Raw genomic sequence first — 27,923 nt, forward strand, 5'->3', positions numbered from 1 at the left:
GCTAAGACATATATATGGAATCTAAAAAAAAAAAATGGTCATGAAGAACCTAGGCAAGATGGGAATAAAGACGCAGCCCTACTAGAGAATGGACTTGAGGACACAGAAAGGGGGAAGGGTAAGCTGGGACAAAGTGAGAAAGTGGTAGTGTATATGTGGACATATATACACTACCAAACGTAAAATAGATAGCTAGTGGGAAGCAGTCTCATAGCACAGGGAGATCAGCTCGGTGCATTGTGACCAGCTAGAGGGGTGGGATAGGGAGGGTGGGAGGGAGGGAGATGTAAGAGGCAAGAGATATGGGGATATATGTATATGTATAACTGATTCACTTTGTTATAAAGCAGAAACTAACACACCATTGTAAAGCAATTATACTCCAATAAAAATGTTTAAAATAAATAAATAAATAAACAGTTGTTTGTCTCTTTAACACTAGCCATGAGTGCTCAGCAGGCATGGATTCCTCTGGGTTGGATGCATTTCATGGACAGTTGGCAAAGACCAACCTCTCCTTATGTTAATTTTGTGAATACTGTACTTGACTGTGTAACAAGCTAAATGATGCAGGATTAAATGTTCTCATTTCTGAGCTGTGAAGTGTTGAAAGTGATCAGGAAATAAGGACAGAATATCCATCCTTTGGGAGAAGAATGTCAGTCTGTGTTGCTGCCCCTCTTGACTGCTGGTTGGAATGCAGCTGTTAAGGCAGCTGTTTAACTGTTTGCCCAACTTGAAAGGACACTGCCAAGTGGCAAATATTTTTCATAACAACATTTTACTTTTGCTGAGAACAACAACAGTGCATTTTATTGAGCTCCAGCAGTGTGCCAAACATGACAGATTTATAACTCTGCAGGTTCACAACCTAGACTGAACACAATGCTCATTTCCATTTTTAATATTTATAAAAAGAATGAATAGGCTCCCAAAGGTAGCCTCTACACAAAACATCTCTACATCTTTACTATTTGTTGAAAAGGCAGCAGAGTAACTTGAGAAAATGAAATACCTCTGAAAATGAAAATCTTAGAAATGTCAAAGGAAAAAAGGAAAGTTTAGATATTTTGCCCCTTCTTGTGACTTTACCCCTTCTCGTCCAGGACAGATGAGGGCAGCAGTAGCACAAGAAACACATCATCTACTGAATCTCCTGCAATTCGTGGGTCTCATTCTGGGTCATGAAATTAATCTATGTTGTTCATTAAAATATTGACACTAAGTACTTAGGAAACAATTGTGTTGAATCTGACAGGCTGTGAACTGGGGTGGCAGTGGGGGTAGGAGGTGGTTATCAACTATTTTATTTAATTGTAAAAGCTATATGACAAATATCAGCATTCAGAATTAAGAAAACACATTCAAATGCGTAAGCGTGATTTTCTTCCAAACCCAAAAGTACGTGGATCATGATCATACGACATAGACCTGCACCCTCAGTCTATTACCCGTGGTCAGAAGCTCATGCCTTCAAAAAGGCTTATGGAGATATACTTTAGGCAAGTAGAGGGATCCTGCGCACACCTATTGTTTGTTCCAGCTGAAGTGGTATTAGAAAGCAGCAGTAACCACCACTCATAACATTTAGTGTGTAATCCCCTTAACAGCCTTTATGAAGACAACAGAAGTCAGGCAGGGTGGATGCAAACTCATTTAATAAGCCCTCACAGTCAAAGCTGGAACAGAGATGTTTCTAAAGGTGAGCTGGGCTGAACAAAGATGGTCAATGGATATTCTAACCTATGTTATGTTTTCTCTACTATGTTTACCAAATGGTAATTAACTCATAAATGACAGCAGTCTGGTCCAGCTGTTTCTCCAAATTACAAAAGAATACATTTCGACAAAACTGACATGATTTCTTGGACAATGATAGACAAAGTCCCATGCACTGGTTAATGGTCACTGAGGAAGTCGGCCACAAATTTTTTCTCTCTGTTTTTCAGGGATCAGAAAATTAGTAAATGCAAACTGTGGATGAAAGTTACAAGATTGCTTCCACAGAAAGGATCCAGGTGTTGGAAAAAGAACTGGCTGTGCAATTGACAGAACTGAAGTCTGAGACAGAAGAACAGGGGACTCTTCAGGGGTCAACTCATCGAGCTTACAGGTAAATAAGGGCAGTGTGAAGGCATGGTATTCAGGGGCTTTAACCCCTACTCTCATCCCATAGTCTCCATCAGAACCCCCTCTCCTTTTTACTTGGACAATTGGCATCATCTCAAGCTCAGACTTAACTGCTGCCCCTAAGGTTTTCCTATATTCTAGAATTGTCAAGGCATTTAGAGGCAATGTGCTACCAAGGAAGAAGGAGAAGTGCTCTTACATCTCACAAATATCATTGTCTTAAAGTTCCAGAAGCTACTATACAAATCATAGTCAATGAAATCTCATATTCTCCAATGATATTTTAACTGAATTTGACCTTGATTTTGATAAGAAATTTCAAAACGAAAATAATCTGAGGTGTTTGATAATGAATTCTGCAAAATGACGTTCTATTAGGAGCTATTCTATAGGTAAATGCTGCCAACAATAGCAATCAAATTCTTTTAGAGAGACAGGGTAGCCAATTCAGCCCTCATGGGCCCAGGACATTCAAACTCCTCTGTTTCTGCTACTGCCACAATTGATCAAGAGGAGCAGTTATAAGGACCCTTTTAGGTTGAGTAGCTGAGTAAACACAATGTGGATGGTGAAGGTTGGAGAGGGAACGTCTGGAGAAGAAGCAGGAAATAGGTACATTAGTACATCCTTCCAAAGATGATTCTGAAGAACCAGTATTTAGTGTATTTTATAAGTTGGTATTTAAAGCCCTGAGGTATATGAGGCAGATCAAGGATTGTGTGATGAAGTGGAAAGGGAATGGAACCATGCAAGCCGTAATTTCTCCCAGCTTTTGTTCCTTTATCTGAAAGGTTAAAAATATGTACCTTGCCTACCTTATAAAGGTCAGTTGAGATCATGCACGCTAAAGCACTTTGAAAACTATAAAACACCATGCAAAGATCAAGTGTTGATATTGTTAAAACTTAAATGTCAGAGTGTCAGGCAAGGGGCTGCCCACTGTGCATTGTGGTAAGAAAGGTTTCCTGAAGTCCCTTTTAGGACAGAGTGATGGGAAATCTCTGGATACCTGTATTTCTCCACTCCCCAAAACCACCAAACACTGGACCTGAAGAATCTAACTATTAATCCAACAAACATTTATTGATCACCTTCTGTTTGCCAGGTGTTGTGCTTCGTTCTGGAGTCCATGGAAAATATCCACTCCTGATAATAACTTTAGAATTCTCATTTCCTGCTAGACTACAAAATCTATTGAGAACTGGAGGATAACTGTGCCTTAGTCATCTTTCCTTCCACCCTCCCTCCCTTCCTTCTTTCCTTCCTAGCTTCCTTCCTTCTTTCCCATTCTTTCCCTCATCTTGCCCTCATAAGCCCAGGTCTTTGTGGTTGTTAAGTGCTTCATAGATGCTTGCCGAATGCATAGATGAATGAATGTATGTTGATGTATCTTGATGAACAAATGAGTGAATCTCTTTTTTTGGCTTGATGTACATACGATGTTCACCAATCTCTTTTAGGTCATTCACAGACACTCTGAGGTTAACTGAAAGGAAAGGCATGGTCTGAGCATGGTCTAAGCAAGAGTGGGTCAGAGAACTAAACCCAGAACCCCACCCAATCTCCCAGCATGCCAAAGAATTAGAAGACGAAAGGGCAGGGAAGGGATGGGTTTCTTCTGTTTCTCTGACTGCCTTTAGTAGCTGGTCCCCTTTCTAGGTGGTTACTCATTCTCCACCTCCATGAGGCTGCAGCCAGAATTCAGGTACCCAGTAATCACGGAAGTTAAACCTTTGATTTATTAATGCTTTTACCCTTTCAGAGCTTGTGTCTTTTTTCCATCAAAACCAAGACATGGGGCTTCCCTGGTGGCGCAGTGGTTGAGAGTCTGCCTGCCAATGCAGGGGGCGCGGGTTCGTGCCCCGGCCCGGGAAGATCCCACATGCCGCGGAGCGGCTGGGCCCGTGAGCCAGGGCCGCGGAACCTGCGCGTCCGGAGCCTGTGCTCTGCAACAGGAGAGGCCACAACAGTGAGAGGGCCACGTACCGCAAAAAAAAAAAAAAAAAAAAAACAAGACATGAGATAAGGGAAGGCATTATTCCAACTGCAGTTGTGAATTCAACACAAATGGATCAAGCTTAGCCTCACGTGGCTGAGGGACCTCCTGACTGTCAGCCTGGTGTTCGTTTCACAGGACCATTGCCTCTAGTGGGGTGAACTGCTGGCAAGTCTGTTTTCATCTTCCCTTAAAACTTATCCATGGGGATTGATAACAGTCATATGAACATTAACAATACTTTACTGACTACAATCCCCCTGAGATCTCAAGGTGGTTTCTCACATGTGTTCCAGAACTATCTCCTGTGGCTCCCTTGCCAGTGTTCCCGAAGTCCCATCTTAAGGAAGTAACATCTGCTCCATGGTTGCAATGTTCCCAAAGCTGCCAAGCCTTGGGATGTATCTTACACCCAATGGGGAGAGCGCTCCTCTTCCTGACCCAGGATCCAACCTCTTATCAGGCCCCAGGCAGTGCTGCTTGTACCTCCTCGTGTCAGAGCCTTTGGTACAAACAACTTCCTCGTGATTGGGCTTGAACAGCAGTCAGAGGGTGCTTAAGCAGGCACTTCTGCTATGCTTTTCCTAGGGATAAATAATTTTTCTGAAGCAGAAAGTTTGGTGAAAATAATTTCCAAAGTATTTCATGTTTGATATTTAAGGGTCATTTTCACCCTCTAGATAATTGAGCAAGAGCACAAAAATAAAAACATTTTGTTTAAACTATTAAATAATGATTGTATGTGTCAGCTACGGTAAGATAGAGGTCAGATAAGCACAGTAGTTGTTAGAAATGTGGTTACTGAAGGAAATATGGGTGGGGGAAAGAAACATCCTTACTATTGTCAGAAATAAAGAGGTAAATCAGGGGTAGAGGAAAGACGATGTTTGTATGAGGAGAGAAAAACCGGCCCATGGAAAGGTTTAACCAGCATGAGGTGTACACAAGAGAGATTCTGACTAAGACAGAAGCCTGTGGCCTTTACATGCCCCCAACATTCCAGTATAATACGATACACTTATTTAGAAATGAGCAGTTGTGGAGTTACAGATTAATCAGGGCCTATCTTTAATCTGATTTATTATAGCTTCTATAATTACAGCTTCTATTGCATAAAACTTTCTGCGGCCCTGTTTGAATGCCAAAGGACATTTCTTACTTTCGAAGAGAAAGGGAACTGGCTCTAAAGAAAACTTTACAGGTGAGTAGAACAGTGGGCTATTTCAACACAACAATAAATTAGAATTTGCTAACTTGTTGGAAACTGTTAGCAGGGAAAGCTTATTTTTGCAAACAAACAGCTGATCTTATTGACAGTGGTTACAAAGACAAAACAGCCCAATATTCAGCTCACTGCTGGATCAGAGCAGGCCAATACTTCTTTGGAGATATCTGATTTTTGTAGTGTTTTAAACTTTACAGTTCCTTGATTTGTGATGTTAAAATTCATTATTTGGAAATTCATTATATGTAACAGCATAATGTGTTGTATAAAAACTATCATAAATTATATGCCATTTTCCGTCATAGACACTGATAGTTTTATTTCCTTCTTTCCTTTTGTTTGCTTGCTCCGTTCCCCACACCCCCAACCCCTGGTTCAGGTGGCTGAGTCAAAACCCCTTGTTATTCAAGCAGATGTCATGCAGAGGGAGCTAGAGAGCTGCCTAAGGAGAGAGTACACTCCTGAAAATTTACCTTTGCTTCTGTTGCAGGTAAGAGTCATTTTGCAATTTGAAAAGTAGATGTGGAATTTGGTAGAAATGTATGAACAAAACTGGCTTTCTGGTATGTCCTCTGGCCAGGGTAGGGTTTTCTCTATACGTGTGGTTTGCAGAACTTGGTTAATATAAATGCTCTTCTTTGTTAGAGACCCACACCATTTAAGTTCAGCTTAGTTATAGTCACTAAACAGTTGACTAAGTTTCTACTAGTTACTCCCTGTGCTGGTATTATGAAGCAATACAACATTGACTAAGATAGTCGCAGACCTCAAAAACTGTTGGCTGACCTAGGGAAGATTCTGGAAATCTCTCTTAAGAAAATAACTCACAACCTGGGGGGAAAGATTTTCCATAAAGATTATTATTGCAGCATTATAATAAAAGTGAAAAAAATTGGAATTGCCTAAAATTAATCCATTTACATTTAAGGTAGTTATCAGTATGTATGTTCCTATTACCATCTTCTTAATTGTTTTGGGTTTGTTATTGTTGGTGTTTTCCTTCTCTTGTGTTTCCTGCCTAGAGAAGTTCCTTTAACATTTGTTGTAAAGCTGCTTTGGTGGTGCTGAATTCTCTTAGCTTTTGATTGTCTGTAAAGGTTTTAATTTCTCTGTCGGATCTGAATGAGATCCTTGCTGGGTAGAGTAATCTTGGTTGTAGGTTTTTCCCTTTCATCACTTTAAATATGTCCTGCCACTCCCTTCTGGCTTGCAGAGTTTCTGCTGAAAGATCAGCTGTTAACCTTATGGGGATTCCTTTGTATGTTATTTGTTGCTTTTCCCTTGCTGCTTTTAATATTTTTTCTTTGTATTTAATTTTTGATAGTTTGATTAATATGTGTCTTGGCGTGTTTCTCCTTGGATTTATCCTGTATGGGACTCTCTGTGCTTCCTGGACTTGATTGGCTGTTTCCTTTCCCATATTAGGGAAGTTTTCAACTATAATCTCTTCAAATATTTTCTCAGTCCCTTTCTTTTTCTCTTCTTCTTCTGGGACCCCTATAATTCGAATGTTGGTGCGTTTAATGTTGTCCCAGAGGTCTCTGAGACTGTCCTCAATTCTTTTCATTCTTTTTTCTTTATTCTGCTCTGCAGTAGTTATTTCCACTATTTTGTCTTCCAGGTCACTTATCCATTCTTCTGCCTCAGTTATTCTGCTATTGATTCTTTCTAGAGAATTTTTAATTTCATTTATTGTGTTGTCCATCATTGTTTGTTTGCTCTTTAGTTCTTCTAAGTCCTTCTTAAACGTTTCTTGTATTTTCTCCATTCTATTTCCAAGATTTTGGATCATCTTTACTATCATGACTCTGAATTCTTTTGCAGGTAGACTGCCTATTTCCTCTTAATTTGTTAGGTCTGGTCAGTTTTTACCTTGCTCCTTCATCTGCTGCATATTTCTCTGTCTTCTCATTTTGTTTAACTTACTGTGTTTGGGGTCTCCTTTTCGCAGGCTGCAGGTTTGTAGTTCCTGTTGTTTTTGGTGTCTGCCCCCAATGGGTATGGTTGGTTCAGTGGGTTGTGTAGGCTTCCTGGTGGAGGGGACTGGTGCCTGTGTTCTGGTGGATAAGGCTGAATCTTGTCTTTCTGGTGGATAGGACCAGGTCCAGTGGTGTGTTTTGGGTGTCTGTGAACTTATTATGATTTTTGGCAGCCTCTCTGCTAATGGGTGGGGTTGTGTTCCTGTCTTGCTAGTTGTTTGGCATAGGGTATCCAGCACTGTAGCTTGCTTGTTGTTGAGTGGAGCTGGGTCTTAGTGTTGAGATGGAGATCTCTGGGAGAGCTTTCGCCGATTGATATTATGTGGGGCTGGGAGGTCTCTGGAGGACCGATGTCCTGCACTCGGCTCTCCCACCTCAGAGGCTCAGGTCTGACACCCGGCCAGAGCACCAAGAACCTGTTAGCCACTTGGCTCAGAAGAAAAGGGAGGAAAAAAAAGACAGAAAGAAAAAAAAATAAAATAAAGTTATTAAAATTAAAAAATAAACAATTATTAAAAATAAAATATAAAAAAGTAATAAAAAAAGAAAGAAGAGAGCCACCAAACCAAAAAACAAATCCACCAATGATAACAAGTGCTAAAAACTATACAAAAAAAAAAAAACAGACAGACAGAACCCTAGGACAAATGGTGAAAGCAAAGCTATACAGACAAAATCACACAAAGAAGCATACACATACACACTCACAAAAAGAGAAAAAGGGAAAAAAATACATATATTTAAAAAAAGACAGCAACCAAATCAATAAACAAATCTACCAGTGATAATAAACTCTAAATACTAAACTAAAATAAACATAAAACCAGAAACAAATTAGATGCAGGAAGCAAACCCCAAGTCTAAAGTTGCTCCCAAGGTCCACTGCCTCAATTTTGGGATGATTCGTTGTCTATTCAGGTATTCCACAGATGCAGCATACATCAGGTTGATTGTGGAGATTTAATCTGCTGCTCCTGAGGCTGCTGGGAGAGATTTCCCTTTCTCTTGTTTGTTCGAACAGCTCCTGGGGTTCAGCTTTGGATTGGCCCCGACTCTGTATGTAGGTCACCTGAGGGCGTCTGTTCTTTGCTCAGACAGGACGGGGTTAAAGTAGCAGCTGACTAGGGGGCTCTGGCTCACTCAGGCCGGGGGGAGGGAGGGGTACGGAATGCGGGGCGAGCCTGAGACGGCAGAGGCCAGCATCACGTTGCAACAGCCTGAGGCTCGCTGTGTGTTCTCCCGGGGAGGTTGTCCCTGGATCACGGGACCCTGGCAATGGTGGGATGCATTGGATCACAGGACCCTGGCAGTGGTGGGATGCACAGGCTCCCAGGAGGGGAGGTGTGGATAGTGACCTGTGTTTGCACACAGGCTTCTTGGTGGCTGCAGCAGCAGCCTTAACGTTTTCATGCCTGTCTCTGGCGTCTGCGCTGATAGACACAGCTCGCGCCCATCTCTGGAGCTCGTTTAGGCGGTGCTCTGAATTCCCTCTCCTCGTGCACCCCAAAACAATGGTCTCTTGCCTCTTAGGCAGGTCCAGACTTTTCCCCAGACTCCCTCCCAGCTAGCTGTGGCAGACTAGCCCCCTTCAGGCTGTGTTCACGCTGCCAACCCCAGTCCTCTCCCTGGGATCTGACCTCCGAAGCCCGAGCCTCAGCTCCCAGCCCCCGCCCGCCCTGGCGGGTGAGCAGACAAGCCTCTCGGGCTGGTGAGTGCCGGTCGGCACCGGTCCTCTGTGCAGGAATCTCTCTGCTTTGCCCTCCGCACCCCTGTTGCTGCGCTCTCCTCCGAGGCTCCGAAGCTTCCCCCACCTCCCACCCCCCATCTCCACCAGTGAAGGGCTTCCTAGTGTGTGCAAACTTTTCCTCTTTCACAGCTCCCTCCCAGAGGTGCAGGTCCCTATTCTTTTGTCTCTGTTTTTTCTTTTTTCTTTTGCGCTACCCAGGTACGTGGGGATTTTCTTGCCTTTTGGGAAGTCTGAGGTCTTCTGCCAGCGTTCAGTAGGTGTTCTGTAGGAGCTTTTCCACATTTAGATGTATTTTTGATGTATTTGTGGGGAGGAAGGTGATCTCCACATCTTACTCCTCCGCCATCTTGAAGGTCCCTCCTCCAAATATATTTTCTATCTTTATCCCTCCTTCTGGGACTCCAGTGATATATATGTTAAATTACTTCATATTGTTCCATAAGTCATTGAGGCTCTGTTAAATCTTTTTCTGTCTTTTTTTCCCCCAGTGCTTCATTTTGTATAGTTTCTATTGCTATATCTTCAAGTTTACTAATCATTTCTTCTGCACTGTCTAATCTGCTGTTAATCACTTCCAATGAATTTTTTATTTCATATAGCTTTCATTTCTAGAAGTTCTATTTCATTATTTTTCTTATATAAATTTATTTTATTTTTTATTTTATTTTATTTTTTTGGCTACGGTGGGTCTTTGTTGCTGCACGCAGACTTTCTCTAGTTGCGGCGAGCAGGGGCTACTCTTTGTTGCAGTGCATGGGCTTCTCACTGCAATGGCTTCTTTTGTTGTGGAGCACAGGCTCTAGGTATGCAGGCTTCAGTAGTTGTGGCACTCAGGCTCAGTAGTTGTGGCTCGCGGGCTCTAGAGCGCAGGCTCAGTAGTTGTGGCACACGGGCTCAGTTGCTCCGCGGCATGTGGGATCTTCCCAGACCAGGGCTTGAACCCATGTCCCCTGCATTGGCAGGTGGATTCTTAACCACTGTGCTACCAGGGAAGTCCCTATTTCATTATTTTTAATAGTTTTCGTTTCTCTTCTTATGTTCACATTTCCTTTCAATTCTTGAACATACTGAGCATGTTAATAAAATCCCTTTTAAAGTCCTCGTTTGCTAATTTCCTCACTGGTGCCATTTCTGGGTCTGTTTCTCTTCATTAATTTTTCTTCTGCTTGTGGGTCATATTTTCCTGCTTCTTTGCATGTCTAGTAATTTTTTTGGACACTGGGCATTGCAGTTTTACATTACTGAATGTAATGAATTTTTTTTTTTTGTATTCCTTTAAAGATGTTGGTCTTCATTCTGGTGGGCAATTAAGTTTTAGATCAGCTTCACACTTACAAGGCTTGGTTTTTAAACTTTGTTAGAGCAGGTTTAGAGTTACCTTTACTCTAGAGATAGTTTATTTTTCTTACTAAATTGTCACCCCTCTCATGTCTCTGCTGAATACCCCAGGTATTCAGTGAGGACTCTTCACCCTGTCTGATTGAAACGTGAACATCTCCTAGTCCTGTTTGAACTCTGAGAAATGTTCAGTTTACAGTTCCCTAGTTAGTTATTCTTTGCACAGCCTCATGGAGTTTTGCTCTCTGTATTCAGGGCTTAATAATCAGCAAAAAACTCAAAGGGATCTCTATGCAGATTTCTGGAACCCTTTTTCTGCATAACTTTCTCCTCTCCTTTGCCCTGCAAACTCCAGCTGACTCAGCTTCCCAAACTTGATTTTGGAGAGACCATCGTGTTCTGCTTTCCTACTCTATGGTTCAAAAACTGCCTTCTTCAGGCAGAAAACCAGGGCTCACTTCATTTTCTCCTTTCTCTCAAGGACAAGAGTCCTGCATTGTCTGTTGTCTCATGTCAGAAAACAGTTGCCTTGTGTAATTTGTCCTATATTCTAGTTGTTTATGATGGAAGGGTAAGTCTGGCCCTATTTATTGCATCATAGCCACTATTATTTTTATCAGAAATAAAATATTTTAAAAGGCTTATCTGACTACCTTTAAGTATAAGTAAAATTCTTGGTCTAAGGTTAGAAGCTGTAATCTCACTTGTAATGTGCTTTGTATTTTAGAGTCATAAACTTCAGTTTAAAAGAAAACTTTTAAGCTTAGCTTTAGATAATTTTATAGGCTTTTATGTCACTCATAAATTTTATGAACTAAAATTGTTCACCAACTGATAAATGAAACTACAATCTGTTGGAATGGCAAAATGCCTACTTGCTTCATTTAAATTTGAATGGTGAACCAGGTTTTGTTTTTTTGGTTTTGTTTTGTTTTTATCGGTTCCCCCCTCCCTCCCCATCCTCTTTAATTGGAGAGCTTTTCTCTCCAAATCAATTTTGAAACAGGTTTCTCAATTTTATTATCTTCATGTAGAAAATACATCTTTCCAAAACAATCAGACTTATTTTCCCATTATATGTGTTCTTAAGATTTAATCCAGTCTTCCTGTTATAATTATATTCTAAGTGTTCATTTTTTCTTTCCACCTTTGGTAAGAATCTTAACCAAATAGCCTTTATTTTTTTTTAAATAACAATATGTACTCCACCCACCTTGCAACATCGTTGAGTTATATATATTTATTTATAAAGTAATATGTTTTAAATAGTAAATGTATACATGTAATTAGTAAATGTATAAGAATATATATGTATATATAGATATGTAGAAAGTACTCTGTAAACCATGAAGCCCTATAACAGTTTGGGGTGCCATTATTTCCTCTTATTATGTATGCATTTGATTCACCTGTTTATGTATCTTACTATGCATCTATTCAGGGCAGAGTCTAGTTGTAAATTGTCGAAGTACAAGATTCATGACTTTTGACAACCTGGGGGAGACTCCAGATAGTAGACTAAGCAAATGCTTAAAAAATGGCCTTTTGAGACTTCCAGTTCCACAAACATGAAGTAATCTCCTTCCTCCAGGTTGTTCCTAAAAAATCCTGGACATAGCACAGAAAGCAAACATAGGAATATTTTGAAAGGTAGAAAGAAGTTAGGCTGCATAGCACAGAAAACAAACATAGGAATATTTTGAAAGGTAGAAAGAAGTTAGGCTGCTTTCCTAAGGGATCTTAGGACTTGAAAAATGACATGGGAGTTAAGTGTTAATTTTTCTTGTTGTTAAAGTATTATACAGCGAGAATTACCCAGCTGGCCCAGAGTATATATTTACACATGCTTAGGTGGAAGAGATTTTGCCATCACAGTAAGATCACAGAGCAACTTTATCCTTTTTATAAGGTAGGAGGCCCATGAACAGAACCTATGGGCTATAATTAAGTATAGTCATCATGCTTGTACATTATATCTCTAGACTTATTCATCCTACACAACTGTAAATTTGTACCCTTTGGCCAACATCTCCCCTTTTCCCCCAGCCCCCCAGCCCCTGGCTACCACAGTTCTATTCTCTGCTTTTATGAGTTTGACTTTTTTTTTTCAGCTTCCACATACAAAGAATACCATACAGTATTTGTCTTTTTCTCTGGCTTATTCCACTTAGCATAATGTCTTCCATATTTATTCATGTTGTTACAAATATTAGGATTCCTCTCTTCCTCATGGCTGAATAATACTCCATTATATGTATATGTACCACATCTTCTTTATCCATTCATCCATCAACAGACTCTTAGGTTTTTATATCTTGGCTATTGTGAATAATGCTGCAGTTGAACATGGGAATACAGATATCTCTTCAAGATACTGATTTTGTTTTCTTTGGATGTATACCCAGAAGTGGAATTGCTGGATCATATGGTAGTTCTGTTTTTAATTTTTTGAGGAATTTCCATACTGTTTACATAATAGATGTACCAGTTTACATTCCCACAGTGTATCTTGTCAATTTCTTTTAAAGTGGTAGCTAAAGATGGAACGGGAACTAGTGGCTGCCTTTACTTGCCAGTTCTGCCTGTGGCAGAAAATAATGGTACCTATTTTTAAGAATGAGATTTGAAGGAAGCTTTATATTATAGAAAATGCATTTTTCTTCATAGGCTATAGGTAAAAATCTAAGAAGTCAACTCCAGTTACTAAATATCCTTGTGCACTTACTCTTTGCTGGGTCACTCTCCTTCAGAGTCCTAAGAATGTGATCACTGTCCTTGTCAGTCAAATTCAAAATATGGAAGAATTTTGATATTCCAAAAGCCTCTTATTTGGTTCCCAAACAGTATTACACTGTACTTGGAAGCAAATGACACAAGAAATAAGGCTTGTAAATAACCAAGTTCTGTCTTTGCATCTCTCTTAAACAGAAACAAGTTGCCTACATTATGCAGGAGTACAATGTTGCCCTTCAGAGAGCTGATAGATTGTCTGTTGCAGGAGAAAACTTCCTTATGGGAAAAAACAATCCTCCTAACTTAGTGGCACAGGAAGACCTGACTGTTTACATAAATTGGTTATTGTGTCACCTACACTCACTCAAGACTATTCACCACTACCTGCAGGTACGTGAAACAGTTATATGATGATGTAGTGCCTTCCCAGGATGGGCAGCACATTGTTTTCTCACACCTCTCACTTAGTTTTGGATTGTCAGTTTCTGTGTTCCATCTGCCTTACAAATGACAAGAAAATAATGGGTCACTAGCTTTTTTCTTTGAGACCTTTGAAACTTTTTTCTTTTGGAACCTTGCTCCATTTAGCTTTCTCAAAGATGTTTCTGTTAAACTATTTCATATTCACGCTATAAGTTCTTGTTTTCATCCTCTTGTTCTGGATTTATGCTGTCTAATGTAGATCCACTTTTTTATTCAGCAACATCTAGTGAGGGTCTAATTTATGCCAGGTACATATCCTGGGCCATGTAGGGAATATATAATCTTTGCTGAAAAGTAAGTGGGTCACAGGATGGTAGGAAAAAGGGCAAGTAAATAGTCAACTTAAATACAGTGTGGTAAGTATAATCACAGAGTAAAGAGAGTCACAGAGGAGAGACCCTAACACAAGATAGAGGCATCAGAAAGGAGTGACGTGATCACGTTCATTTTAGAACGATTACTGTTTTGCCACCTAATCTTTTCTTACTCCTCTATACCTCATCTCACTGATACTACCAACCACGAAACCTGGCCATCATCCTGACATCATCCCTTCCCCAATCAGTCACTATGGGATCTACCTCTGAATCATCTCTCCCCTGTTACATGGTATAGTAATGATAGTAATGATCTGCTCATAAGTCCTGGGTTCCCCACTAAACTCTGAACTCTTTGAATTTGGTCCATATCTTATTTATCTTTGTATCTCTAGCACCTCACACAATGCCTTGTCCATTATGGGTGGTTGATCAATGTAGACCTGCCTAGAGGTTAAGGCCACTTAGAGGTGGTGATATCACCAGGTCCCCCAGCTTCAGATTTACCTTTCATGATTGGGTGAGTTACTGAGGCCCACCTCCACCTCCTTCCTCCTCTACAAAGTCAAGGGCTGCTCCTGAAACAAAGTCTGGAAGCTTCTGTGAAAACTGAGTTGATGTGTGATCTCTTGGTTGTCCCCTTCTGTAGGCCCTCCAGTATTTGCCCATCTCCAAAGTGCTGAGTGTAGCTGTTGATGAAGTCCCCAGTGTTGGTCAGGAAAATGAAAATGTCCCTGTCAATGACATTGACCCTGACATCTAGGGGTCTGCATCTCCAGGCTCTATGAATACCAGCATTTTAGGTAAGAAGTCTTCTTTCCCCTTGGGAAATGTGGAAAAAAGAAGATTGTGATTTTGCACATGTGCTGTTTTGTCACCTGATCTTGCTTGAAATTTCTCTATATACCAGAAAGTTATATCTTTTTTTTTTAATTTGGCCATACCACTCAGCCTGTGGGATCTTAGTTCCCCAACCACGGATGGAACCTGGGCCTCAGCAGTGAAAGCACTGAGTCCTAACCAGTGGACCACCAGGGAATTCCCCAAAATTGTATCTTCTTAATTAACAAGTGTTAATTTAATATTTTCTGATGGAAGAAAATAACAAACACTTCCCTTAGAAATTATCATCTCCATCGTGGGGACTTCTGGCAGTCCAGTGACTAAGACTCCACACTCCAATGCAGGGGATGTGTGTTCGATCCCTGGTCAGGGAATTAAAATCCCATATACCATGTGGGGCTGCCAAAAGAAAAGAAAAGAAATTATTATCTCCATCTTTATAGCGACAATTAAAATAGAGGAAAAAAGCAATGAACTTGAAGTTGGGAGTACTGAGCTCTAGGCCTATTCTGTTGTGGTCTCACTGTGAGCCTACATGTTTAGGTCATTTCATCTCCTTGGGCCTCAATTTACTCATCTCCATAATAAACCTTTCAGATGAAGTGATCTCTAAGGTTCTTTTCATTTTTAATTTTACATGATTTTTAAAGACTTTGCTTATCTGAATCAATTTAATAGTCTTCTTGCCCTTACCTTGTATTACAGATGACTTAGAAACCTGATCAGGTTTTTACTGAGTGATGAATTTACCAGGTGCACCTGGAGAGGCAGCCAACCCAGCTGTGGGGAATCAGAGAAAGCATCTCAAGGGGGAAGTCCAACCTGGGTGCTTAGAGATGAGTAGGGGTGAGCCAAGTGAAAGGAGGTGAAGGTTCTCAGCTTCTCCTAATTTGTTTGTTAACTTATAAATCATATTCTTTGTTTACCCCAAAGGACTAGAGGTAGTTCTGTTCCCACTAAGTCATTCCCCAAAAGATATGTTGGGTTTCTCCTGCAGGCTGTGAGAAGGGAGGGTCCTGGCTACTTCCCCCAGAAAGCCAGCACCAAGAATTTGTCAGATAGGCCTGGCTGAGTGTGGGACAGTCTACAGATTGTGGAAGAGAAGGTTGGGCATGGAGCAGAATGGTCTTCCCCATCAGCAGAAGAGGCCCTGACTCCAGTTATCTCAAAGGACTCTCCTTTTTCTCTCCCTGACTGGTGTTCATTGGTGTTAATGCTCTTGATTTTGGGGTTTTTTTCAGGGCCAGCAAGAACAGAAGCTGCTTTCTTTCTTCCCCAACACAAAACAGAAACAGAAGAACTGAAACCTCAGCTGAGGCTCCTGCTCTCCCATTTCAGTATCCCATATGACATGGAAGAGCTAAGGGATGCTTCTAAGGAGATAGAATTTTTTTCCTTGGTACTGTATGTACTCTTTCTTAATACAAATATAGGTGTTCATAAAAGAAAATACTAGTATTTGCCACAAAGTTGAATATTTATACTGCCACAGTTGTTTCTAGAGTGATAAAATGTAATAAGTGAAATTTAGACTAGCAGTTGAACTTTCTCTCTGTAAGAGTTATGAGACCCTTGAATATCCAGCTCAGAGAGATTGTAGGATTATTTTTCAGTGGAATTTAAAGAAAATGGTAGGTTATAATCCATAGCAGATAATGTAAGCATAGCCAAGATTTGGCAGTTTTCTGTTGTGGAGTTGTTTAGTGTCTAAAGCCCTTTGATTATCAGAAAGTGTTCCAATAGCTCTCCTATTGGCAAAATGCTCTATATTCAATAGAGTGTATATTGTGTAGTGATTTTTAAAGTCATGCAGTCTAGTCTGCTATCACATGGCGTTGCACCTCCTTAAAAAAAAATCATCCTATCAGATGCCATGTTAAAACTTGTTTCAAAGGGAAAAATAGAATTGTATATAGGGAACCTCGAATTTACAATAATAAAGTTTTCAGCCAGAGTTTCAACATAAAGATATTTTTCTAGCTCTGGGTGTATAATATTTGTAAATATGTATATTTGTTAGGTAAAAATAGTAAGTTGATTAATCCAAAAAGGCAAAGATCAAATCTGTATGTTTTTGAACACTCTTCGTGTAAGAAGGAGCCACTGTTTCATCACCATTTGCTTTGACCTTGCAGTTCTGCATCCATGTGTATTTGTTCCAGCATTATTTTCCTAGGATTATTTTTATTAGTATGTAACACAGACTCTTTAAGCTCAGTGAAACCAGTGGTATTACATGTCCTCTGGTTTCTTTGAAGGTGATGATGATGTTTAGCTTTTCTCTTTCTTTTCATATCAGCAGCAGCACTGTCTTCAGCAGAGAGTGCTTCTATGGGAATATCCTCACCCTTATTATCAGCGTATTATGATAGACGAAAACCAGAATCAGAACAAGATGGTGTTTAAAAAGAGTCCAAATAAATAAAAGTAGTTTATGGCACAGTAGACTATCATCGGTGATAACAAAAGAACATGAGGCTGCAGAGCCCTCCCACAGAGCAGCCCTGTCCCCAAAGGATAGCTTGTCTTCTTTATATAGAGATAGTTTCTACTTTTGATTTTCTTATAACAGTATTATGCACAATGCTAATTGTGCTTCCAAGATAATCACACTACAACAAATTTTTTGTGTAGGAAGAATTTCTACAAACAGGAAGAGTGTTTATTTTGGTTCTCTAATGCCCTAGAGCAGGGTCAGCAAACTACAGCCTATAGCCCACCACCTAGTTTTTTTGCAATACAGTTTTATTGGAATACAGCCATGCCATTTCATTTATGTACTGTCTGTGGCTGCTTTCCACTATAACTGCAGAGTTGAGTAGTTGCAACAGAGACCATGTGGTCTGCAAAGTCTAAAATATGTACTATCCAGCCCTTTAGGAAAAAGTTTGCCACCCTAGCCTTAGACTAGCACTGTCTCATCGAACTTCCTGCACTGAAGGGTATGATCTGTGTCTGTCCGATGTGTTAACACTAGTCACATGTGGCTATTGAGCACTTGAGATGTGGGTAGAGTAACTGAACTAAATTTTAAATTTTATTTAATTTTAATAAATTTGCATTTAAATGTTAAATAGCCACATGTGGCTGGGGCAACAGTATTGGACAGCACAGCCTGGGAGGTACCAGCATTAACTGGAAGAATCTTTAGCTCTGTGACTCACTGAACTTACTTATTCCAGAAACCTTTGTTGAGGCCCTAGTGTGTGCCAGCACTGTGGTAGGTTCTCTCTTTCTCTCTCTCTCTCTTTGTCTTTTTCTCTGCCTGTCTTTCTGTCTGTCTCTGTGTGTGTGTAATAAAATATACATAACATTTACTATTTTAACTATTTCCAAGCTCAGTGGCAGTAAGAGCATCCACATTATTTTGCAGCCATCACCATGTGGTAGATTCTAGAGATCCCTCAAAAAGCTCACCTTGTACTGAGGATGTCGTGATGCCCCGTGGCTGGTACACTGATGAAGGTCCTCACATGGCTTGGTAGGCCTGGGTCTGCCCTGGATAAGGGAGGAAGCAGTATCTACATCTTGGCAGTAGGAAGTTATATCATAGAATGCACTGGTAGCCTCAGTCTGGAACTGAGATGTGAGGGGTTTGACTGAGGTATGTTAAAGATTTTTAACAGGCCCCAGCATCTGGACCCTTCTCTCTAGCAATATCCTGGTCAGGCTTCTGGGGGCAGGATTTATCTAACCCTTAGATTTTCTCATTTACCAGGTGGCCAGGAAAAGGGAATGTGTTTCCAAAGATGGACAGTTAACTTCCCATTTATGGTCCAGCTCAAAATACATATAAATAAATATATTAAATTATTTCTAATCTTCGGAGCAGATATTCGGAACAAGTAACACGACACACAGTTATGGTAATGGGCTGACTGAATACATGTGCCCCTTAGGTATATACCTTTAATGTCCTTGTCATAGAATCATGTTTTATGAATTAGTTTGACTCCAGGACTGTTTCAGAGGCAATCAGTACCTGTTTCTGAAATGCCTACAACTTGAGACTTTTTTTTTCTGGGCTCCGCTTCTCTTTTCTCAGTCCTATTTAGGTTTCCCCCAAATTTCAAAGCATCTTCATGGAGCAACAGAGAATGCAAACATTTCCAGATTATGACGCTGAGATAGCTAAAGTGGAGAATTTTGGTTTGGTAGGACCTGGTATGGACTTGAAAAAGAGAGCCAACTGGATTTCCGTTATAAAGGTAAGGAGACCTGTGGTGACAGTCACCTGTGAATGATGTAAGCAGTGTCATAACGTGTCCTCCAGGGAGGCCAGGCAACCTGGCAGCATCAGGTCTGTCAGATCCCTATTCTCCTCTCTCCTCAATGCCCTCAGCAAACTGTCCCATAGGAGCAAGGGTAGGTGCCTACCTGACTCAGGAGAGGCAGCTCAGAGAACCTGGCCTTGTGTACCAGCATCTCCCAGCTCCTTCCTGCCTCGGGTCTATGTTGAAGTTAACCAGGCTGATCTGCCTTCTCTGGAAGTTCCCACATACTCCTGTGCCCCTCTCCTTTGTGTCAGAACTCCTTTCTTGTTGTTAGTGACCTTGGCTACTTGGCAAGAACAAAGAATAACACTCAAAGTTATAACTGAGCTGTGTAAATCCAGTTTTTTAGTCAAAAACTACTTATTGACTACATATTGTGTGTCAGGCATGGCCCTTGGTGCTGGAGATACACAATTCATAATAATACGAAAGTGAGCAGATTAAATGAGATGATTTGAGGTAGTGGTAAATACAGTCGATTCTCATTATTTGGGGTGGTTATGTTCCATACAGTTGCCACGAACACTGAATTAAATCCTGAACCACAGCTCATAGGGGAAATATGGGGTTAGGTCCATCATACATAATCAATACATAACTAGTTATTGTGTGTTTCTGTTTAAAGACACTTTATTTTATATATGTTGTTGATTCATTAACATCGAACTCATGGCCTATAACTCATGCCTGAATGAAGCTTTTTGAACACATTTCCTTCTGTAAGACACATCACAGCCTTCCTATACTTAGGAACACGAGGGAGCTCTTCAACTCTATGCTTGGGGGCCATTTTAAACAGTGAAATAGCTAACGAAAAGCACAAAAAATATTAAAATGTGGCACTAACTAGACCGTAAAAAGGACATTTGTTTACAGTATAAGCTGAAACAAGAAGGTGGAACGTCAACTTGTTTGACCTCAGCTGGAAATACAGAGTTGGGTGACTCAAGCTTTTCACTATTCTGTGCATGTCCATGATTGTCCAGGAAGGCTCTGAATAGATTTTGAGATTACAAATAAGTTTTAGTGAGTAGGCAAATCCACAAATACGAAACCCATGAATAATGAGGATCAACTGTATCATGAAGGAAAGAAAAGTCTTATGTGATAAAGATGGATGGAAGGAAAGCAGAGAAACCACAGATTATTCCTAAATCTGGGGCTTGAGCAAATAGGTGGTTGGTATAGGGGAAGCCAGGCTTTCTGTTTTAGATTGTTACACATGCCATTCAAGTACAAATATCAAGGAGATAGTTGGATATAACAGGCTGGAGCTTAGAGATAGATCTAAATTTGAGAGTTGTCAGTATATTGATGTATTGATATTTACAGCCATAGTACTAATTTTTTAAATACAACTTGTTAATATGAAAGGTGAAGTTTTACATGTGGAACCAAAAGGGGTTTTGTGGGGGTTTTTTTTGGCTGTGCTACAAGGCTTGTGGGATGTTAGTTCCCCAACCAGGGATGGATCCCACGCCCCCTGCATTGGAAGCACAGAGTCTTAACCACTGGGCCTCCAGGGAAGTCCCGCCACAAGGAGTTTTTGTGGACAAACTTCTCTTGCCCCATAAATTAAGTGCAATGCCCAACACTGATGGAATTGGGGTCCCTTCTGGCAGTGTTTAGTGCTGTGTCATCCCAGATGGAGCTACTGCATCTCATAGGCCAGGTACAAACAGGAACTGCTGTTGCCATCTCCTTCCACAGATCTGTGAAGCCACACAGACCCTTTCCAAGACTTCACATGCTCTAGCACACTTCGTAGCACTAAAGACCAGATCCCGTTTCAGAAGGTCCTTGATTCTCTTTGCTTGCAACTTTTATTGAAAACCATTCTGTTATATTGTAAGTTTGTGTGAACATGTTTGTCCACTAGATTAAGCCAAAATGTGATCCTTGGCAAAAGAAGCTTTTGACCAAACTAAAAGAACGGAGAACAGATGTATTAATGCAACTCCATGCAAAGTTTTTGAAGGTAAAAAAATAACCATGATCCCTTGTAGATAAAATTCTGTTCTCAGAAAGTTGAATTCTTCCCACTTTTAAAAAATGTTAGTCATGGTTTCACTACGAAGGCTATATTTGGAATTTCCTAATCTAATCGCCAAACTTTTATATCCTGTTAGCTTTCACTAGAGAGGAACAACTGTCAAAACAGCTGGATTTTAGTACAGCTTTAACACTAAGTCTCTGTGTGATATTGCTCTAGTCACATAACCTCTTTGAGTTTTAGTTTCCTCATCTGTGAAGCCAAAATATTGGACTGAATTACCTTATTTTTATTGTGGTAAAAAAAAAACACATAGCATAAAATTTATCATCTTAACCATTTTTAAGTGTACAGTTCATTAGTGTTCAGTATATTAACAGTGTTGTGAAATAGATCTCCAGAACTTTTTCATCCTGCAAAGCTGAAACTCTCTGCCTACTAAACAACTCCCTATTTCCTCCTCCTCCTAGCCCCTGTCAACCACATTCCACTTTGTTTCTGAATTTGACTGCTCTTAGATACCTCATATACATAGGATCATACAGTATTTGTCCTTTGGTTCTGGCTTATTTCACTTATCAGAATGTCCTCAAAGTTCATCCATGTTGTAACATGTGACCAGATTTCCTTCCTCCTTGTTTTTCATGAACACTTATATCAGCTTTATTCACAATAGCCAAAAACTGCAAACAATCTGGATGTCCTTCAGTGGGTGAATAAACTGAAGTACATCCGTACCCTGAAATAGCAATCAGCTATAAAAAAGGATCAAATTACTGAGATATTCAAGAACCTAGATGAATCTCCAGAGAACTGTGTGAGTGAAAAAACTCAATCCCATAAATACTGTATGAGTCCATTTATACAATACTCTTGAAATGACAAAATTATAGAAATAGAGAACAGATTCATGGATTCTAGGGTTTAAGCAGAGACTGGAGGGGAAAGGAAGGGAGTGTAACTGTAAAAGGGCAACATGAAGTATCCTTGTGATGAATCTGTTCTATATCTTGACTGTATCAATGTCAATATCCAGGTTGTGATACTGTACTATAGTTTTGCAAGATATTAACATTGGGGGAAACAGAGTGAGGGTTACATGGGATCCCTTTATATTATTTTTTTCCTTTTTTCCTTCTCTTTCCTTAAATTGTGGTAAAATACACAAAACATGAAATTTACCATTTTAACCATTTTTAAGTGTACAGTTCAGTGGTATTAAGTAATTCATATTGTTGTACAACCATCACCACCATCCCTCTCCAGAACTCTTTTCATCTGGCAAACTGTAACTCTTTACCCATTAAACAGTAACTCCTCATTCCTCTCTCCCCCTAGATCCTAGCAACCACCATTCTATTTTCTGTCTCTATGAGTTTGACTACTCTAGGTACCACATATTATGGAAGTATACAGTATTTGTCTTTTTGTGACTGGCTTATTTTACCCACCATAATGTCCTCAAGGTTCATCCATGTTGTAGGATATGTCAGAATTTCCTTCCTTTTTAATGCTGAATAATATTTCTTTGTATGTATCCACCACATTTTATCTATTCATTTGTTGTTGGACATTTGGGTTGCTTTCGCATCATGGCTGTTGTGAATAATGGTACTATGAACACGGATGTATAAATATCTCTTTGAGATCCTGCTTTCAGTTCTTTTGTATATGTACCCAGAAGTGGAATTTCTGGATTGTAAGATAATTCTGTTTTTAATTTCTTTTGAGGAAGCTCCATAGTATTTTACATAGTAGTTGCAGCATTTTACAATCCCACCAATGGTGCAAAAAGGTTCAACTTCTCTGTATCCTCACTAACAGTTGTTATTTTCTTTCTTTCTCTTTTTTTTTACATTAGTCATCTTAATAGATATGAGGTGATGTTTCACTGTGGTTTTGCTTTACATTTCTCTAATGATTAGTGATTTTGAGCATTTTTTCATATGCTTGTTGGTCATTTGTATATCATATTTGGAGAAATGTCTTTTGAAATTCTTTGCCCATTTTTTAATTGGGTTATTTATTTTTAAATTGTTGAGTTGTAGGAGTTCTTTATATATTCTGGATATTAACCCCTTATCAGATATATTATTTGCAAATATATTCTCCCATTCTGTAGGTTGCCTTTTCACTCTGTTAATTTTGTCCTTTGCACAGAATTTTTTAAGTTTGAGGTAGTCATGTTTGTCTATGTTTGATTTTTTTTTTTAAGATTTGTGTGTGTGTGTGATGTGGACCATTTTTAAAATCTTTATTGAATTTGTTACAATATTGCTGTTGTTTTGGTTTTTTGGCCGCAAGGCATGTGGGATCTTAGCTCCCTGACCAGGGATCGAACCTGCACCCCTGTATTGGAAGGCAAAGTCTTAACCCCTGGACCACCAGGGAAGTCCCTGATTTTTTTTTTTTTTTGACTGTTCTTTTTGTGTCATATCCAAGAAATCATTGCCAAGTTCAATATCATGAAAATTTTCCCCTGTTTTCTTCTAAGAGTTTTATAAAGTTTTAGATCTTATGTTTAGATCTTTAATCCATTTTCAGTTAACTTTTGTATATGGTATAAGATAAGGATCCAACTTCCTTATTTTGTATGTGGCTATCCAGTTTTTCCCCAGAACCATTTGTTGAAGAGACTGTCCCTTCTCTTTTGAGTGGTCTTGGCACCCTTACTAAGATCATTTGATTATACACTCAAGGGTTTATTTCTAGGCTCGCTATTTTATTCCATTGGTCTATATGTCTAATGTATGCCAGTACCACACCACTTTGATTAATGTAGCTTTGTAATATGTTTTGAAATCAGGAAGTGTGAGTCCTCCAACTTTGTTCTTCTTTTTCAAAATTATTTTTGCTATTTGGGGTCCCTTGAGATTCCATATGCATTTTAGGATGAATTTTTCTACTTCAACAAAAAATGCCACTGGGATTTTGATGGGGATTGGACTAAATTATCTTTGAGGTTCCTTGTGGTATTAAAATAATTGAAATATAGTAATATGTGTATCGTTGAAGTAGAAGTTCAGCTCTGGGACTATTATTTGATTTTATACCTCTAGAGGAGGAAAAGGAACATTTATTCAGCACTTACTACATGCCAGGCATTATTGCAGCAATCCTAGGAGAGACCTCACTAGTGTTCTTGTTAAATCCTAGGAGAGACCTCACTAGTGTTCTTGTTAAGTTGACTTGTCCTGCATTTCGTGAAAAGCCAGGATTCCAGCAGGAATATGAGCCCAGGTCTGTGTCCTTACAAAGCCTGTGCTTTTCTCACACTACCCAGCTGCCTCCTCCTCTATCTCCTCACAGCTTCCTAGGAGTAGACAAACCCAAAACTGATGAGTGTTTATCTTTTCATTGGTTTCACAACACATGTGGGGGTGCACCTGCTGTTGTGTTGAGGGGGTTGTCACAGAATTTTAAATGAGTTGCTGTGTGCATATGAATAGCTACAGTGTTGAATGGAGGAACATGCCTAAGGGAATCATGATGTTTGAGTTTACTTTTATTTTTTAATTGAATAAAGTCCCACCTGGGACTTCTTTCTTATTCATGTGAACATGACCAGATTCTTGCTGAAAAGTAGGGAATAACCCTTCTCCGAACCATCCCTTCTCCTCTCTCTTCTACTCAAGATTTCCAACCCTGAGAGAGTAATGTAAGTGCTCCAAGATCATGCTGCAAAAACAGTCTCACTGGCTTCATCTCATCCAACATTTGTGGCTTCCCAGGGTTTGCATCAGGGCAACTATGACCAAATCTGGGAGACTATTTATAGCAACATCAAACTCTACCAGGTACAGCAGGAAGAAATAACCAATACGCCTTTCTGTTCAACTCACCACCTGTGTGTAGACCTTAGAAATTTACTTTGGTAGTTTTCTTAGAGATCCTCCCCTAAAAGCTGTATACCTAGCTGGGTTTGTTTTCATTATAAAAAATATTAAATGATAATTTGAAAGAGGGATGTAAAGAGATGTAATACAAGATGTTCTTGCTGCCAGGACTTATACTCAACCAATGAATACCAATGCAAAGTTGCACACTCTAGTGCTGAACACTAGATGAGTTGGACAGATGTTAAATATTGTGAGTGTTTAGAGAGAAAGTGATCTTCACAAGGTTGGTTCTGCTGGGGGAAGTCTCTTGAAGGAGGAGGAAATTGAGCTGGGCTTGAAGGAAGCATAGGGCTTAGGGAAGTGGTAGTGGAGAGGGAACTGGGGAGCCTATTCCAGGAGGGAAGCATGAACAACAGTGCAGAGGAGATATGGTATATGGAGTGTTCAAGCTCAGTTAGGTTGAGTGGAAGAGTCACGTGGAAATAGAGTGAAGAGAAGTTTTTTTGGTGGGGGGGCGGGTAGGGGCATCTTGTGAATGCCCAGAATTCCAGACTAAGGAAATTTGTGCTTAATCCTATAAGGGAGGTGATATATATACAAACCTGTATTTTAGGAAGATTAATGTGGTGGCAGGCTATTAGTTAGATTGAAAAAGGGAGAGATTGGAGGCAGGGAAGCCAGTTAGGTAGCTGCTACACAGGATAGGCATGGAGTTTGGCAATGAAAGGATGTTTCTACACAAAGCTAGTGGATACTTATCTTTACAATGGAACTATAAGATTTTTGAAGCTATAGTTGGCTATTATTCGTTTGTTGCTCTAAGGGAAGTGTTTTGTTTCATTTGCTTATTGAAAATGGGAAGACTTGGTGTGTTTATAGTCTGAGAGGAAGGATCAGTGGAGAAGAAGAGATGGAAGACATGAAAGGGTAAATCTGAGAAACAGGGGACCCTGGGGAAAGAAGAGGGAATGGGATGAAGAAAAGAGGTGGAGGAGTAATTTTGAGAAAAGGAGAATGGCATCACTTCCCTTGAGGTGAATGAGGTACATAGAATTTTCAGATGCAAAAGATAAGATGCTGGAGCTTGTGAATGGCCCCGGCTGTCTCAGAGAGAGAGGAGGAGGAGGTCTGAATTAGTGAGGTAGAAGGTATGAGTGACACGTGAGGAGGGGTATCGCTGTGGGGGGAAGGCCACAGGACCACCAGCAAGAAAATAATATGACAGTGTAGCTCAGAGAGCCCAGTTGAAGTAAGAGGGCATGAATTTGTAGTGAGCCCATCCTGCATAATAATTCTATTACTTTCACCCCTAAAGATAATTGTAGAGTGACTAAAAATCACACATAAAGTCCCAGGTATGGAGAATTTTAGTAAAATGCTAGAGAAAGAAGCACTGTCATGGTCCACCATCCCGGGGTGGGTATGGGGGAAAGTGAAGCCTGAAATGCATCTAATGAGTTACAGATTGGCTGTAAGCAAACACATGCTGGAAGCATGCCTGTGTGTACACACACACACGCACACACACACACACCTTCTATACCTTTTTAATCTGTGTAGACAAAAATCTAGAGAATCTAATGAAAAATGAGTTGGCCACAGAGACCAGGAGGAGATGCAGCATATCATAGCATGGCTCTCCCTGGCCCCTGAATTCCCTGACAGGGTATGCAGCTACCAGTGATACCCCCTCCTCAGCTAATATCCTGCCAGAGTTGAGAAAACAGCCACATTTTTCCTAGTCCATTGCTGTTTCACACTGAGGTATATGTCAGCATTCAAGAAGACCTGCTACTAACAAGGGGAAATTTAAAAACATCTGACTCTTCTGCCTCTTGAACCAAACTTGTGGGGGAGAACACAGGGAATAGGGAAGAAAGGAGGAGGATGAAGGCAGAGTGAGCCCAGGTATCTCTGAACAAGACCTCTGCCCCTAGGATCCTGACAGTCAATGATGCTGATGAAATTACCTGGGAAGTTCTGGTATTAACATCTGAGAGCCATCACCACAAATCTGTTTTCCTCCTTGGCTATGAGAGTAGGGGGAACTAAACTCCTGGGGGCCGATAGTGGTAAAAGGAGGAGGGCGGAGGGAAGAAGGAAGGAAAGAAGGGAAAGAATACCACTTCCTCTGGCTAGTTACTGGCTAGTTGTTCTTGGAATTGACCAAAGGGAGAAAAATGTGAACACTGTATTTTCAAGCTGATTTATGGTAAATAGACCCTAAAGAGACTTAGAATATCTATAGTTCTTAGAGGTGGAGCATGGGGAGAAATATAACATACACACACAGATTACCCTACATATTAGTGTCATACAAGTTTTCCAGTTTCCCATTCATTCATTCAGTGATAATTGCATGGATACTACCTTTTGTGCCATCAATTTTGCTGGGTTTAAGGAAAGAAACATGCAATAAACGAGTAACAAAGAAGTAAATCTACATCTCTAATGTGTGGGTGCCATGCAGAAAACCAAGAAGTAGAGGGCAGTGGGGTAGAGAGGAACATCCTCTGATAGAGAGGTCAGCCAAGATCTTTCAGAGTGGGGGGCATCTGAGCAGAAATTTGATGAACAAGAAGGAGTCAGCCATGCACACAACCTGGAGAAGAGCTATCCAAGTAGGGAACAGAAAATAGCCCAGGGTTTAAAAAGGAAATCCTGAGGCAACAACCAATAGCTTTCTACCTTCCTTCACATTTTCCTGTGGGTGTTACTTTGTGACCTCCTCCAGTATTTCTGCTTTGGTCAAGCGCTTTATGCAGTATCAGAGCACCAATAGTAATGTGTTGCCATTCTGAATGTTGAATACTAGTCAGATGAGATTAGGATTAAGGAAAAGGTGGCAACTGGAAGGAGTCACAGGAATGTGGATATGAATTTTAAAGCTCTGTTACTATTTTGCAAGCACATGGCAGTCAAGTATGAATTTTAGCACGTGTATGCTGGGCAGCATCCTGATTCTGAACACCAATACCCTATGAAAAATAACTTTCTTAAGGGCCTTCTGCATGAAGGAAGGCAAA

General features: G+C 40.2%; 2 protein-coding genes across 2 annotated transcripts in view; both read left to right on the forward strand.

Annotated features, from left to right (window-relative positions):
• The first annotated feature begins 1,967 nt into the window (after window positions 1-1,967).
• LOC103086025 (putative uncharacterized protein C6orf183) lies at window positions 1,968-16,247 on the forward strand. The gene is given in 6 exon segments (XM_082931270.1): window positions 1,968-2,112; window positions 5,254-5,327; window positions 5,731-5,841; window positions 13,344-13,538; window positions 14,598-14,751; window positions 16,033-16,247. Coding segments are annotated over 6 exon segments (894 nt in total).
• Window positions 16,248-18,228: 1,981 nt separating this feature from the next.
• LOC103089571 (transmembrane protein FLJ37396-like) overlaps window positions 18,229-27,923 on the forward strand; it is a 58,173-nt gene continuing 48,478 nt past the window's right edge. Inside the window, 3 exon segments of the mRNA XM_082931281.1 lie at window positions 18,229-18,272; window positions 18,867-18,999; window positions 20,945-21,043. Of these exon segments, the coding sequence (XP_082787407.1) occupies window positions 18,229-18,272; window positions 18,867-18,999; window positions 20,945-21,043 (276 nt within the window).

This window comes from Lipotes vexillifer, unplaced genomic scaffold (assembly GCF_000442215.2).
Source record: "Lipotes vexillifer unplaced genomic scaffold, Lipotes_vexillifer_v1.1 scaffold515, whole genome shotgun sequence".
Lineage (NCBI taxonomy): Eukaryota > Metazoa > Chordata > Mammalia > Artiodactyla > Lipotidae > Lipotes > Lipotes vexillifer.